Source organism: Myotis brandtii, unplaced genomic scaffold, assembly GCF_000412655.1.
Source record: "Myotis brandtii unplaced genomic scaffold, ASM41265v1 scaffold878, whole genome shotgun sequence".
Lineage (NCBI taxonomy): Eukaryota > Metazoa > Chordata > Mammalia > Chiroptera > Vespertilionidae > Myotis > Myotis brandtii.
This window is the reverse complement of record NW_005371588.1, coordinates 307,257-321,491: the sequence shown is the minus strand read 5'-3', so window position 1 is coordinate 321,491 and position 14,235 is coordinate 307,257. Positions and strand designations below refer to the sequence as shown.

General features: G+C 51.1%; 1 protein-coding gene across 2 annotated transcripts in view; it reads left to right on the top strand.

Annotated features, from left to right (window-relative positions):
• PLXNA2 (plexin A2) overlaps positions 1–14,235 on the top strand; it is a 195,124-nt gene that overhangs the window by 112,820 nt on the left and 68,069 nt on the right. For both annotated transcript variants that reach the window (XM_005884925.2, XM_014532306.1), the window contains exons 4-8: positions 2,788–2,888; positions 6,299–6,422; positions 8,373–8,526; positions 9,144–9,240; positions 12,851–12,965. In XM_005884925.2, the coding sequence (XP_005884987.1) occupies positions 2,788–2,888; positions 6,299–6,422; positions 8,373–8,526; positions 9,144–9,240; positions 12,851–12,965 (591 nt within the window). The remainder of the gene's footprint in view (positions 1–2,787; positions 2,889–6,298; positions 6,423–8,372; positions 8,527–9,143; positions 9,241–12,850; positions 12,966–14,235) is intronic.

The following is a 14,235-nucleotide window of genomic DNA, read 5'->3' as shown; positions in this document are numbered from 1 at the left end:
GCGGAAGCCGAGCGGGCGGCTGGGGTCACAGATATCCCCAAGAGCTGAGTCCCAGGCCCGGAGAGGCACACTAGGACAGTGTGTGGCAAGCACCTGTCAGAAAGGTGCTCCTGGTAGGAATCGCAGGCCTGGAGTCAGAGGTCAAGGGTTACGCCTTAAAGCAGCGGTTCTCAACCTGTGGGTCGCGACCCCTTTGGGGGTCAAACGACCTTTTCATAGGGGTTGCCTAAGACCATCGGAAAACACATATATAATTACATATTGTTTTTGTGATTAATCACTATGCTTTAATTATGTTCAATTTGTAACAATGAAATTGGGGGTCACTACAACATGAGGAACTGTATTAAAGGGTGGCGGCATTAGGAAGGTTGAGAACCACTGCGCTTAAAGCAATGTGATATCCATGGCTGGTGGCGATGGCTGGATGTTAGCTTTTAATTGTACAAGTTATACAGGACAAAAAGCATAACTAGGGTCAGGGCGGAGTTAGGTAAACGGTGGGAAACAGAATCCCGAGTGGCAGAAGTGGAAGGACTAGGTCAGCCCCCCTCGGAGGGCAGGAATCCCTTCACAGCCCTGACACAGGTCACTTTAACTGCTTACACGTCCCACTGGGGGGCGCTCCTCCGGAAGGGAGGTCCGGTGCATTATTGCACAGCCTTGCCTTTCTTCTGTTGAGCTTTCCTAACACTTTTCACCTGAGTCTTATTGCAGCCACACTGCTGCCCTTCACACATTGAAAAACAGCCTCCATGGCCAACCTGAGATTCGTCTTTTTTGAGCCAAATAAACAGGCCAAGTCCATCCGCTGTACTTGCGATGCCACATCCGGGTCCACCCCATTGTGACCTCCCTCTGGGAAGGATCCTTGGTTGAGCAACAGCCCTCGTGGGGGGAGGGAGGGTGCAAAGACCTGAGCGGGGAGCCCCTGGTGTGGGGCGGCCTCTCTCAGTCTTGACACTGTGCCTGTTTCCGCAGCCCATGAGCAAATTAGCCCCTCCAGCTATTCCATCGCAGTGTCAGGTCGTGTTGGGCATAGAGTCGACGCAAACCCTCAGGTCTCTTCCGCATGAGCTGTTTCAAACCAGCTAACCCCCGGCCTCCACTTAAAGGATGAATTTTTAAAAATCAAACTGCAGGATTTTACATTTCCCCTTCTTGCATTTTTCTATTTTTGTGATTAATGGAAGGTTAGGGAAGTTTAAAGCGGATCATGTCACTCACTAACAGGAAGGCCTTGAAATAGAGAATCTTAAGTGTTATTTGTAAGCATGGGGGGGAGGGGGCAACAGAGCAAAAGAAGGCTCCTGAGGCTGGCGCCTTTGGTCATTGGGCCCTTGCTTACATCCCACCCGCCTCATCTCCGCCCCGCCCATCCAGGGCGCACCCTACACATGCGCATACTGAGCTTGACTACTTAAGTGGGTGATGGTCTTTCAGCTTGGAATGCCCTTCTAGGCCCATTGTTTCCCCACTCGCCTTTCCATCCTTCCTCCTGGCAGGTTGTACTGGGTACCCCTTTTTTAAGCAACCAGGGCACACACCCATCCCAGGCACAGTGGAGAGCAGCTTGGTTTGTCATTTCCAACTCCCACTGGACCGTGGGCCCTGCGGGGGCAGGATCTGTGTCCAGTTTGCTGTTGTTTTGAGCGTAGCGTCCGAGCCTCCATACAGTGACATCTATTGAACATCTGCTGCATGCGCAGCATCAGGCTCCCTCCCAGCCTCTCGGGAGGATGCTGTAAGGCATCTCCATCAGCTCCTTTGCCCCTGCCAGAGGCGGAACACTGCTGCTGGACCACAGGTTGTGTTTTCACTTGAGCTCACACATCCAGTAGGTGGGGGACCTCTACGCCCTAACAAATGAGGAGCTATTCCCAGCCCATCACTAGTAGATGTTTCTGCGGCCCAGCGGCCTCCTGCCCCAGCCAGCAACAGATACCTAGGACGTATCAACTGGAAAACTTCAACCTCCTGCCCCTCCTGCCCAGCCTTAATGTCGCACACGCTGGGCATGGAGGGGTGAGTAATGTCCAAACAGGCCCAGCTCAAGCCCTGCAGGACACAACCGGGACGCCAGGAGGAGTTGGCAGGGGCTTCCGTCTTGGGGGGTTGGAGGTGGGGGAGGGAGGGCATGGGAAGCTTGATCTGAAAACCCCCACTTTCCCCACAAAGGCAGCTCCTCTCTGTGGATGTTCCCATTCAGCCAGACTTTTCAGATGCTGGGACATTTACTAAAGAAACGGAATTCAGACATCAGAGAATGGGGATAATTGGATCCAGGTGGTATGTTTGGTCGGCTGTAAAGAGACTGTGCCACATGATGAATATTATTTGATAGGAAAAGTTTCTCCCCCTCTCCCTTTTCAAGTGTGTTCTGTGCAGGCAGGATGTCTCAGCCCAAGCCCAGCTGAAAGCTCTTCAGAGACGAGTTGGAGGCACGCGATAGCCTTTTAACAGAGTTAACCGTTTTCAGCATTTGGCAGGAGCAAGCCCAGCTCTCGCGAGGACTGTCGTGCGGGCAGAAGGACACTGAGGTTTTGCTTCATGGCTGGGAAGGCAGGAAGCCTGGACCTGCCACCTGAGAAACGCAGACGGCTTAGCTGTGCCTCCTACCTGTGCCAGGCCAACAGCTGAGAATATGGAGGCCACCAAAATGCCCCCCAGTGTCTCCCCTTTAGGGGTGGTGACGGTGCAAGTGTGGGGAGATTGTAGACGAGTCTGAACGCACATCGGCGAGGCAGCGCTACCAGATCTAACCATGATCTCTCCTCTCTCCACCAGATCACCAGGGTCCCCGTGGAATCCTGTGAGCAGTACACGACTTGTGGGGAGTGCCTGAGCTCGGGGGACCCTCACTGTGGCTGGTGTGCCCTGCACAACATGTAAGTTGGGGACTGTTCTGAGAAAGGGCCGGGAATGCACAAGACCAGGTACTTTCCTGGGAGTGTCGACGAGGGATGTGACAGCGGTTTGCAGGGAGGGAGGGCTTTTCCTCTGCTGTGCCGGGAGCAGCAAGAGGAAGACAGGTCCCGGGGGGCCTCCTCCCACGCAGCGCCTTGGCCTCTCTGTCTTTCATTGCACTTTAATATATATAAATATATATTTATTATTGATTTCAGAGGGGAAGGCAGAGGGAGAGAGAGATGGAAACGTCAATGATGCGAGAGAATCATTGATCAGCTGCCTCCTGCACGCCCCCTACTGGGGATCGAGCCTGCAACCCAGGCATGTGCCCTGATGGGGAATCAAACCGAGACCTCCTGGTTCATAGGGTCAGTGCTCAACACCTGAGCTGCTGGCCAGGCTCTTTCATTGCGCTTGTAAAGCCTGCCCTCCGCACTGCTCTTGGTCTGTACCTCATCAGTAGGGAAAGGGTAATGGTTTGGGAAAATCTCGAGCGCGAAGCTGTAGAATCTCTAGGTTTCCCGAGAACCTTCTGGAACCTTCTGGGGCAGCCTGAGCAGGTGTCTCCTGTGTGAGTGTGCAGATAGCCGGGCAGTAGAGTCGGGACTTTGGACTCCACGGAGCTGCTGTGGGCCCAGGGTGGTCCACTGACTCCTCTGGGCCCCCGTCACTCAATAGGGACAGTGCCTACCTCACAGGTGAATTGTGAGGATTAAATGAAATAATAAACGCTCTGGAAACGAGGAAGCCCAGAATAGGCTGCACAAATCAAAATAATGCCTATGGGCCCTGAACTCGGGGGCACCCTTCTGGCCTCATTATTTCAGGATTCCAAGAAGTCTGCCTCCCACTCCTACTGGCCACATATCCCAATTTAGTTACACAGACACACACACCCGCCATTGAATGCCAGCTCCATAGAAATGCAAAGTTACACTTAAATTTCTGAATTTGAAGAGCCGCAGAGGGAGAGAAAAGGGTGAAACCCTGAAAGGCAGGCGCTGACTAGGAATTCTGTTCCCCAGCGGAGTTGGAAACTCCGTGGCTCGGTGCCAGCCGGCAAAGCATCTCTATGAAATGCGCCGGGTTTGGGTTTGGGGTGGAGGCGGAGGCGGGGGCCAGAGTTCAGGGGCCGCACAATAGCTCTTGGCTCCCAGCCTCTGCAGCAGGTGTTGGGAGGGCTATGGAGGGAGAGAGGGAAGCAGGCGCCTCGCAGATGCAAAATCTGGACTGGATCGGAGCCCACAAATACTGGGTTCCCCGCTTGCGTTTGCAAAAAAAAAGTTTTGCATAAAAATGCTTGCACTGGAACCCGGACATGGAGTCCCCGTTAAGGGCAGGCAAGGGATGAAGATGGCTGGTGACACCCCTGTTGTGGCCCGGGAATGGCAAAGGTGCCTAAAACTGGGTTCCCTCCTGTGAGGCTGACCTGCCCAGTAGGCTCTCTCCTCCAGAGGAGTTCTCCCTCCAAAGAACCTGACAGCCACGCAACGTGTCCCGGGTACCTGCCCTCTCACTGGGCAGTGGGCACGTCCAACTGTACCACTCACTCCCTGCTGCCCTTGCCATGGCCACCAGCTCCTGCCAGCATCACTTCTCCCAGGTAGAACACACCAAAGTTATGGACGGAGGATTGCCATCCGTTCAGCAGCGAGGACATCCGCATTCCTCGATTTGTAGTTGTGCCCACAAACCTGTTGGCAATGCCTGAGCCTCCTGGTGGCCCCGGCCCACCCTTGTCATCCGCCAGGCCAGGTATGGCTTCTAGAATGACTGAGCCACGTCATCATGGTCTCAGATGTCCTCTGCCCTCCGAACTGCTTACCTGTCCTCAGAGACGCCCTGCCACCTGCCAGGGCACACCTCTCCTTCCAGCCACTCTGCCTGCCAAGAGTACGCAGGGAGCAAGCTTTTTCCTGTTCATACCCAGAGCTTTCTTCTCTCTTCTTCACCAGCCCCTCCTGCCACCCTTCCCACAGGCCACCACCAGCCTGCCTGGGGGAGGGAAGGAGGAGAAGGGCCCAGCTCAGCTCCCGGGCCCACACGCAGGACTTCAGCGGAGGCAGAGGGCTGAGGGAGATTGCTCAAGAAGCTCTGGGTCCCGGGGGATTCGCAACCTTCCTGTCTCTTCTGTGTGCCTTGCTCTTGCGAGTGTGTTATTGTCTCCAGGGCTATTTATCTCTGTTAGGGCTGGTGCCATAAATAGTATGATAAAAAAGAGCCATTTCAGCGAGTCAATGAGATAAAGGCTCCAGTCAAGAGCTCACTTTAGAGCTATCTTAAGGATTCACTTAAACCTCCATAATTCTTTTCTGTGACAGCATTCATATTTAGATCCATTATGTGCCTGGAAAGGAAGAGGGGGAAGGGCGGAGGAGTTCCGTGGGATCACTGCTCCGCCCCCTGCCCCCCCCACCCTGCAGTGGGGAATCTGGTACTGTCCCCGCTGTGTCCCCTGGCTATTAGTTTGGGGAAGCACCAGGGTGTTTCCGTGTGGCATAAGTGGCAACCACATGCCCCTGTGTGGAGATGCCACGGTGCCCACCTGCCACCGTGGGCCGAGGCGCCGGGAGCCAGAGATAAAGTTGTCGGGAAACAGCCACACAGTATTCTGACAGAGGCAGCCCTGGCTGCGACTCCTCGTCTGTCTCCCTGTCTCCAGGCATTATTTCACACCACACACATCTATTTAAAATGTGCCGCGTGACAGGTAGAATATCTCAGTGAATAAAACACGGTCCCTGCCTTCAAAAAGCCATTAACCCAGCCACAAGATCACATGTATGTTGTCCCACACAGCTAAGACCCTGGGCAGACTTTCAGATATCCCCGGAGAAGAATAGTAATAGTCATTATTGATGTTATTATTATGACAGGGGCCAGGAGGCCATTTTCTAAGCAATAACTCATGTAATCCTTACCACAACCCTACGAGATAAGGTCAGCATTTTACAGTTGGGGAAACTGAGGCACAGAGAGATTAAATAATTTTCCCAAAGGGCCACAGCTAGCGTGCAATCGATCTGGGTTAGAACCCAGCTCGCCTGGCTCCAGAGTTTATATTCTTAGCCTCCTGTGCGCTCATGGTCCCCACCTCCCCTCCCTGGCTCATTGAGAAACCTCTAAAGATGCTGACTAGAGCTATGCTTTGTGTCTAAACCGAATCTCTCATTCTGGGAGTTAATCCCACTTCCTCCTAGCCTGTCTTTCACTGCAATAGAGACCATCTGGGAGGCACCCAAGCCTCTGGGATGAGAGAAAGTGGTAATGAGGGGACCAGCCACAGGCCTCAGAGCAGCAAACCCCTCTTGCTTACGCCTAGGGGACAATGGAGCCCAACAGAGGGGTCCCGCAGGCCTGACCTCTTGCGAATCTGTGTCTGTGCCAGGTGCTCCCGCAGGGACAAGTGCCAACGGGCCTGGGAACCTAATCGATTTGCTGCCAGCATCAGCCAGTGCATGAGCCTCGAGGTGCGTCCCAGCAGCATCTCAGTGTCTGAGCACAGCCGGCAGGTAAGTCACTCACCCAGGAGGACAGGGGGACACGGAGCACACACACGTGTGGGCGGGTTCCTTTAACACTCGCACAGGAAGCTGTAAATGGATCGTGCTTTACATGCTCCACGGGAACTGTATTTATAGAAAACCCGCGGCAACTGCTTTTGTAAAGGGCACAGTCATCCTGCATACCCCTTGCAAATTCATTATCCATTGATCTGTTTTGTAAACCTCGATTTTGCATTTAGCAACCAACATCTACAACATCCTGCAATCCGATAGCAGATAACACATTCTTTGGTAGATGCTGTATTTATAATCCTCCACCCATACAGCCTCTCACAGAAACCTGAGAGTTGCATTTGTGTGTGTGTGTGTGTGTGCGTGTGTGTGTGAGGAACAGAGACAGATTTAATTCACAGTGTGTGTGTGCTTTAAAGAGAATATTAAAGAGAAGACAATAGCCCTTAACCACCTGTCAAAGTGCAACCCCAAATATTTCATGTCCTCAGGCCCTGCACAATTATTTCATTCTGAAGTTTTATGAGCATTCACGAATGTTAATTAGTTAATGAACCTTCCAAGATTCCCGTTCATTCATCCCCACGGGGAGGTTTTGGCTCCCAGGGAGCTGAGGGAACAAATAGCGGAGTTTGTACCTAAGTCTCTGGGCCCCATGGAAACGAAACTGGGGCAGAGATTCAGCAGCAAGCAAATGTATGGGAAGGCGAGGGGACACCCACTGTGACTGCGAAGCCCACTGCTGCTAAATCCCGCCAGGTGCCCGTAGGAAGACCCAGGGAGACCCATCGATGTCACGGCTCCCAACGCGGAGGCCACAGGGCTGATGTATGTCACTGTGACCCCTTATGGGCACCTCCCACTGCCAGAGGGAGCCGGTCTCATTTCTCACATATTGTTTTAAATACCACTTAGAGGTGATATTGTGGTCATTGAGTACAAGCTCACTTCAAAGTGCACTGAATTCAGCGCAGCATCTTGCCATTAAATGGTTTCTCAAGCAGCAGATTCTTCTGGCAATCGGGCAGTCGGGGACCTTTTTACCATTCCCAGGAGGGTGTTCACACTGGAAAAGGCTGGCCACCACTGGCCTAGGTCTCTGGAAGCTGTTGCAGGTACCAACTGACATCATCCACGCCACTGGTGCCCATTCCCTGCTTTCTCTCATCCTCTCCGCACCCTGGGAAGTGACTGCCCCTCCAGGGGAGCTGTCAGCAGGCCGAGAGCCCAAGAGGGACAAATAAACAGAAACTTGAACACGTTCACCCCATTGATAAGCAGCCCCTGAACCCCGAAGGACAGCCAGAGTGAGGAGCTGGCTGTCTCTCACCAACCTGGTGAGCTCCTGGGAACCTCCAGGTTGGTGACACTTACTTTCCCAGGAGCCAAGGCTACAGCTTGTGAAGGGCTCAGCTCATGACTTGCTTTCAAGCTTGCATGATAAACAGAAACTTGAACACGTTCACCCCATTGATAAGCAGCCCCTGAACCCCGAAGGACAGCCAGAGTGAGGAGCTGGCTGTCTCTCACCAACCTGGTGAGCTCCTGGGAACCTCCAGGTTGGTGACACTTACTTTCCCAGGAGCCAAGGCTACAGCTTGTGAAGGGCTCAGCTCATGACTTGCTTTCAATCTTGCGTGGGTGGCTTCATGTCAAAATTAGCTGTGTCTGAGATGGATTTGGGTACCTTTCCCCCGAGGGCACCCCACCCCAGTAATTCATAATAACATTAATAAAGACCATTGACCCTGGCAGCGCTGCTGTAATTGTTCAATGTCAAAGCCAGATCACCGACATCAGCATCCTTTCTTACAGATGAAGTCAGGGGAGATTAGTGAGGCGGCGGCAACGGCAGGGCCAGGACTAGGGCCAGGTCTCCACGCCCCTGGGGCTCTTCCAAGGGCATCAGCTCTTTGCTTCTGAGCCTCTTTGCTCCTCCCACAGCTCAGCCTGGTTGTGAATGATGCTCCAGATCTGTCTGCGGGCATCAAATGTGCCTTCGGAAACCTGACAGAGGTGGAGGGACAGGTGTCCGGGACCCACGTCATCTGCATCTCACCTGGGCCTAAGGATGTTCCTGTCATCCCATTGGATCAAGGTAAGAAGTGTCTGCCATGAGAGTCACATGCTAGGGCCTGCCCTCCGAGGGGGACCAGGGGTAGAGAACGCAGGGAACCAGGCGACAAGTACCAGCACAGAAGTTGCCTGACCAAGTCTCCTTGTGCCCAACACCCAAATGGGCTATATAACGAGTTTGAGAGCAAACTGACACGCCTCAAAGAGAACCCGAGGAAGAAGGAAATCCCTTGCTCCCTTTTGGGTTAAGGCTGCATTGGTGTGCAAAGCGTTTTTCTAGACTTTCCTTCCCTTCTAGGAATGGCTGTGGCTTTAGCCGGTGGTTTCCAGTGGGGTTCTCTCTACAGAACTGGAGGCTTGAGGGGTTCTGGCTTAATCCTTCTAAAAGTGTTTCAGTCGCTGAACTTGCCAGACCAAAGGCTGGGCTCTGTGGGATGTGACTGATGACTTCCTCCCTAAGCCAGGGTGTGGGGCTGCCTGGCTCTCAGCAGGATGAAAGGGACTCTGAAGAGATGACTCAGGCAGGTGCTATCTACCACCTGTGCCCCGCGAGCCCTGAGATAGCCGAATGATTTACCCTCAGGATCTCCACTGGGCCCGCAGGTTGTCACCTCCATCTTTTTTCCTTTATTTTTCCAGATTGGTTTGGGCTAGAACTGCAGCTGAGATCCAAGGAGACAGGGAAGATATTTGTCAGCACCGAGTTCAAGTTCTACAACTGCAGCGCCCACCAACTGTAAGTCCTTGTCAGAGCCTTGCCCTGGGTCTGGGTGTGGGTGTGGGTGTGGGGTTTCTCTGAGCTTGAATCGTATCATATTCACCTCCCAGTCTTCCTACGGGGCCCAGTACATTGTCTGGAACAGGGGAAGCTCTCCATCAAGGTTACTTTCCAGTTCCATTCAGTTTATTCAGTTACATTCATCTGAATGGCAGTCACAGACCAGAGCCTCGGGTCTCATTCAGACTCCCTTGCCTGCCCCCACCCCGCAACAACCCTACCCCAGCTCTCAAGCTGAGAGAGTAAAAAGAAGGTTTGAAGTAAAGACAAAGATCATGGTCTAGAACAGCCTTGGGCAAACTATGGCCCGCGGGCCTGATCCGGCCCATTTGAAATGAATAAAACTAAAAAAAAAAAAAAAAAGACCGTACCCTTTTATGTAATAATGTTTACTTTAAATTTATATTAGTTCACACAAACACTCCATCCATGCTTTTGTTCCGGCCCTCTGGTCCAGTTTAAGAACCCATTGTGGCCCTCGAGTCAAAAAGTTTGCCCACCCCTGGTCTAGAACCATAAGAAAAAAATCTTCATTTCTGACCAATTGGTGGTGCATTTCAACATAGAGATTGACAGTGAGTAGAGTTAGACATGTCATCCATGACCAAATGAAGGACTCAAGAGATAAGACTCAGCTATGCATGCAGTTACCCCCAGAGGAGGGACAGGGATGGGGCAATAGCCTTGCCCAGCACCCAGGATAAGGACCTGGGCTGGGAGAGGGAGAGGAGGCTTTAACTCCAGTGGGGTTCAAACCCAGCCTTCAACTTTTTAAGAAGGAGGTGGGAGCCAGACTAAATCCTAGCCTCCAGAGGGGCTTGAATACAGCCCAGCTGACTTCACCAGCTTCCACAGCAGCAGAATGCCTACCAGTGGGTGCCCACAAGCTATGAGATCCTACAGCTGCTCAGGAAGCTGGAAGGGCCAGGAGCAGTGGAGAAATGGACCCACATTCAGTTTCTGCTGAGCCTCTTTGGGAAAGAAACTGAGACTTCTTTCATACAAAGTGGGAACAATGGTCACAGGACCCGTGACCTTGGACATTCAGCAAGGAGCGAGATAGAACAACAACTCCATACCAGAGGAAACAGTAATTGGGAATATTCTGTGGACCCATCCTTCCCATTGTTTGGGACAAGAACAGCCTGGGGTCTACATAATAGGCAGAAGTCCAAGGCATCAAGTCTATAGGGTGGGCGTGGTGGGCTCAGCATCCACAGGGGAGAGGGTCTGTTTGCAGCTAAACCTGAGAGGAATCTTGAGCCCTTAAAATAGACCAGTGGTCGGCAAACTGCGGCTCGCGAGCCACATGCGGCTCTTTGGCCCCTTGAGTGTGGCTCTTCCACAAAATACCTTTTTTTTCCCCTTGAGCATGGCTCTTCCACAAAATACCGACTTCTGCGCATGGGCCACGAAGTTTCAATCGCACTGTGCGTGCGCGCCCGCACGTGGTATTTTGTGGAAGAGCCACACTCAAGGGGCCAAAGAGCCGCATGTGGCTTGCCAGCCGCAGTTTGCTGACCACTGAAATAGACCAATGAGCCAGTCTTCATTCTCCCTTCTCTGCTCTTGATTTTGATGATTAGAATCATCTGCTAGAGTTCTAGGGCCTCCACAGTAGTTAAGGAAGGAGACATGGCTGAGCCCCATTGGGACAAGTCAACAGATGTGCTGAGAATGGACAAGTGTTAAAAATGGTCCAGGGGGAGGAGCCAGGGCAATAGGGCTGAAGTCAAAACAGACAACATTGCCCACTAACCACTGCATTCTAATCCCAGATATCCCTGTTCTGGGAAATGCAAGCATCTTGGGAAAAGAACCTCCCAACCTTCTTCTCAAACTCCAACACAGTGGTGATGGAACCCACTGTTTGTGAGCGCATTCTCACCTCCATGGCAGTCCGGTGTGATGTCACCACTTTCAACCATGCATTTCTATGGCAACAGAGATGCTGTCCCAAGCAAAGTTTTAGGGAAGACAAAAAAGCAGGTCTCCTTGACAGCACAGGTTCCATCCTTTTATTACCAAAAACTATCTCTCTTGGCATTCATAGTAAAAAGTCACAGAACCAAGTTCAATCTCTCCTTTCAGTGTGGGAAACTGAGGCCTGTGGAGGACAAGTGCTTCAACGAAAGGCACAAAATTAGTCAGTGGAAGAGCCAAGCTTAGACCCCATCTCATCATCCTTGGACCATTGTCATTATTTACTTGCCGAATCGTAAGGTGTTAGCAAGAATCAGTGAATCTGGCCTAAGCTCATAATTGAAGTCACGTTGGGCATATCGGGAGGGGAAACAAATGATCGCCAAGGGGGAGATGAATGCAGTTGGCTGATGCACCCAACACACAGCCAATGGCCCCCAGGGATGGAGCCCCATCCACCCAAATGTAATGCGAGCTCCCACCAGGGGGTGCCAGACTGCAGACCCGCCATGTCCCTTCCAGGTTGTCCAGTCATGAAAGGCTAGGCTAGGGAAGCTGTGGAGGGGCAGGAAGACCAACCCCAGGTTACAGAATCCATTCCCATTATAATGGTCCGGTCATACACAGAGAGCCAAAATGATATGCACATCCTGCAGATACAACAGCAGAGAGGGAGGCGCTCGCCCTGGCAAAAATGCATGAGCCACACAGCCTATTGCCAGCTATGCCTGGCTACTCGGAGAGCCAAAAGTTTCCATTTAATACTGTTGAACTCCCAACGCTCAGAAGCACAAGTGATGTGAACCAATCATTAACAAATATGATTTGAGAGTTTGAAATAACAGGTCATTTAAGGGCTTGAAAATAATACATTTAGCATTGTATTTTTCAAAACCATTTCCTATACATTCTCTGGTTTGATGCTAAAATCCCTGTGGAGGAGCCAGGAAAGTTTGATTACAGACAGATGAAGAAATTCCTATTCAGAAGGTGGAGTGACTGACTCGGGGTGACCCCAGTGGCAGAGGCAAGACTGGAATCAGAGCTGCCCAGTTTCTACCCCAGTGCTCTTTCAGCCTTTTTGTCTTATAAGTAGGCCTTTGAAGGGTTTCCCAAACACACTCTCTTGGCCTTGAACTCTTAGTTTCTGAAGCAATCTGTTATATTCAGCCAGAAAAGTGGAATTTGCCTGTCCTAGAAGAAATGTTTAACTACCAACAATCGGGGGGCGGGGGTGTGGAAACCTCATATTAGTGTTTGCCAATTCCTATGGTGTAAATACTCCCTGTGGCCAATTTCAAGCTGTCAACCCACTTGCATGAGCCACACAGCCTGTTGCCACCTATTTATATCCTATAAATAACCAGCTCTCATGAACTGATACAGCCAGCTCTAGCACACCTCTGCTTCATAAGTTACAATATTTCCACTCTGGACTCATTTAATTTTTTTCAATTCTCTCGTCCTATGAATAGCTTAGAAGGAGAACCCACAATGATCCGTGTTGAGGGCTGCCCCATCAATATACTCTCCTGAGAATGAGACTATGATCACAAACTAACATCAGGATACATAGGCTGCCTGGTGCCCTTATCCTCTCTCTCTGCGTCCTTCTCTTTGCCTCTGACTGTCTTCGTCCTTGCAGGTGCCTGTCTTGTGTCAACAGCGCCTTCCGCTGCCATTGGTGCAAGTACCGCAACCTCTGCACTCACGACCCCACCACCTGCTCCTTCCAGGAGGGCCGGATCAATATCTCAGAGGTAAGCGGGGATCACCTTGGCCTGGCATTGTTCCCAGTGAATGTGAGTGGCCCTCCCTTTCAGATGGTCAATCCAGCAGCTTGGCCATCTCCTGGCTCTGGCCCATCTTGGTCTTCTTCCAGAGATTCTACATGTTAGAAAGCCCTGTTATTATGAAGTTCAGAAAGTGGCAGGAAACACCCCAGAGGCAGAGAAGTGCGCTGTAGCTACTAGACTCCTAAGACCCTATGAATTCAAAAGCTTGAAGGGAACTGAAGGTTGAGGCTGAAAGCTTAGAGGAAACATATCCCACCAAACAGACTCCGTGGTCTAGAAAAGTGCAGTGAATGGCGTTTATTCTTTGAGTGTAAGCCCTTTGCTTGGCTGCAGACATAGTCTAGTTCAATAGAACATTCACTCGCAACCATTCTTTCAAGCCAGCTTCTCTTCCAAGTGTGAAATTCAATGATTCTCTGACTCTGATGTATGACTGGGTGGGTGGCCTATAGAGAGAGAGAAATTCAGTGAGTGAAAAGAACCAGGCCTTGCTAAAAGTCCCATTTTATTATGTAGTCAATGTTTCATCCCTAAGGCCTGACCCACCTGGTTATCAAAACATTGAAAAAAACCAATTGCCTCTGTGTCTATGAATATTCCATCCAATGATTATTCACTGATGTTAACTTTCTTACATATTCGCACTATGCCTTAGGACAATGAAACCTGCTTGGTCAATTACCCTTTCCCTTCCCAGTGTTTTGCATACCTGTGGGTAGTCAGTGGTTGCATTTGAACAACTGTAGAGACTTTATGCATTCACACATATGCACATGTGCACATATACATACATCCCTCTTTTTTTTCCCTTGTAATCCTCAAGCGAGGATATTTTTCCATTGACTTTTAGAGAGAGTGGAAGGGACAGGGAGAGGGAGAGAGAGAGAAACATCAATGTGAGAGAGACATATTGATTGGTTGCCTCCTACATAGGCCCCAACCAAGGCCAGGGATCAAGTCTGCAACTGAGGTATATGCCCTTGACTGGGATCGAACCTGGGGCCCTTCAGTCCGCACTTTATCTACCAAGCCCAGCTGGCTAGGGCTAACCATCCCCTCTTAGTCTACCTTTTAGAAATCCACGAACATAAATAGGTGACGAGTAGCATTTGCACTTATTGCTATAGCCTCTCTGTACATGTCTCCCTCTTGCACTAAACCACAAGATCCTTGAAGGCAAAGGTCACATCTTACCTTTAAGTCCTCAGTGCCTTCTTCAGTGAATGTTTGTGGA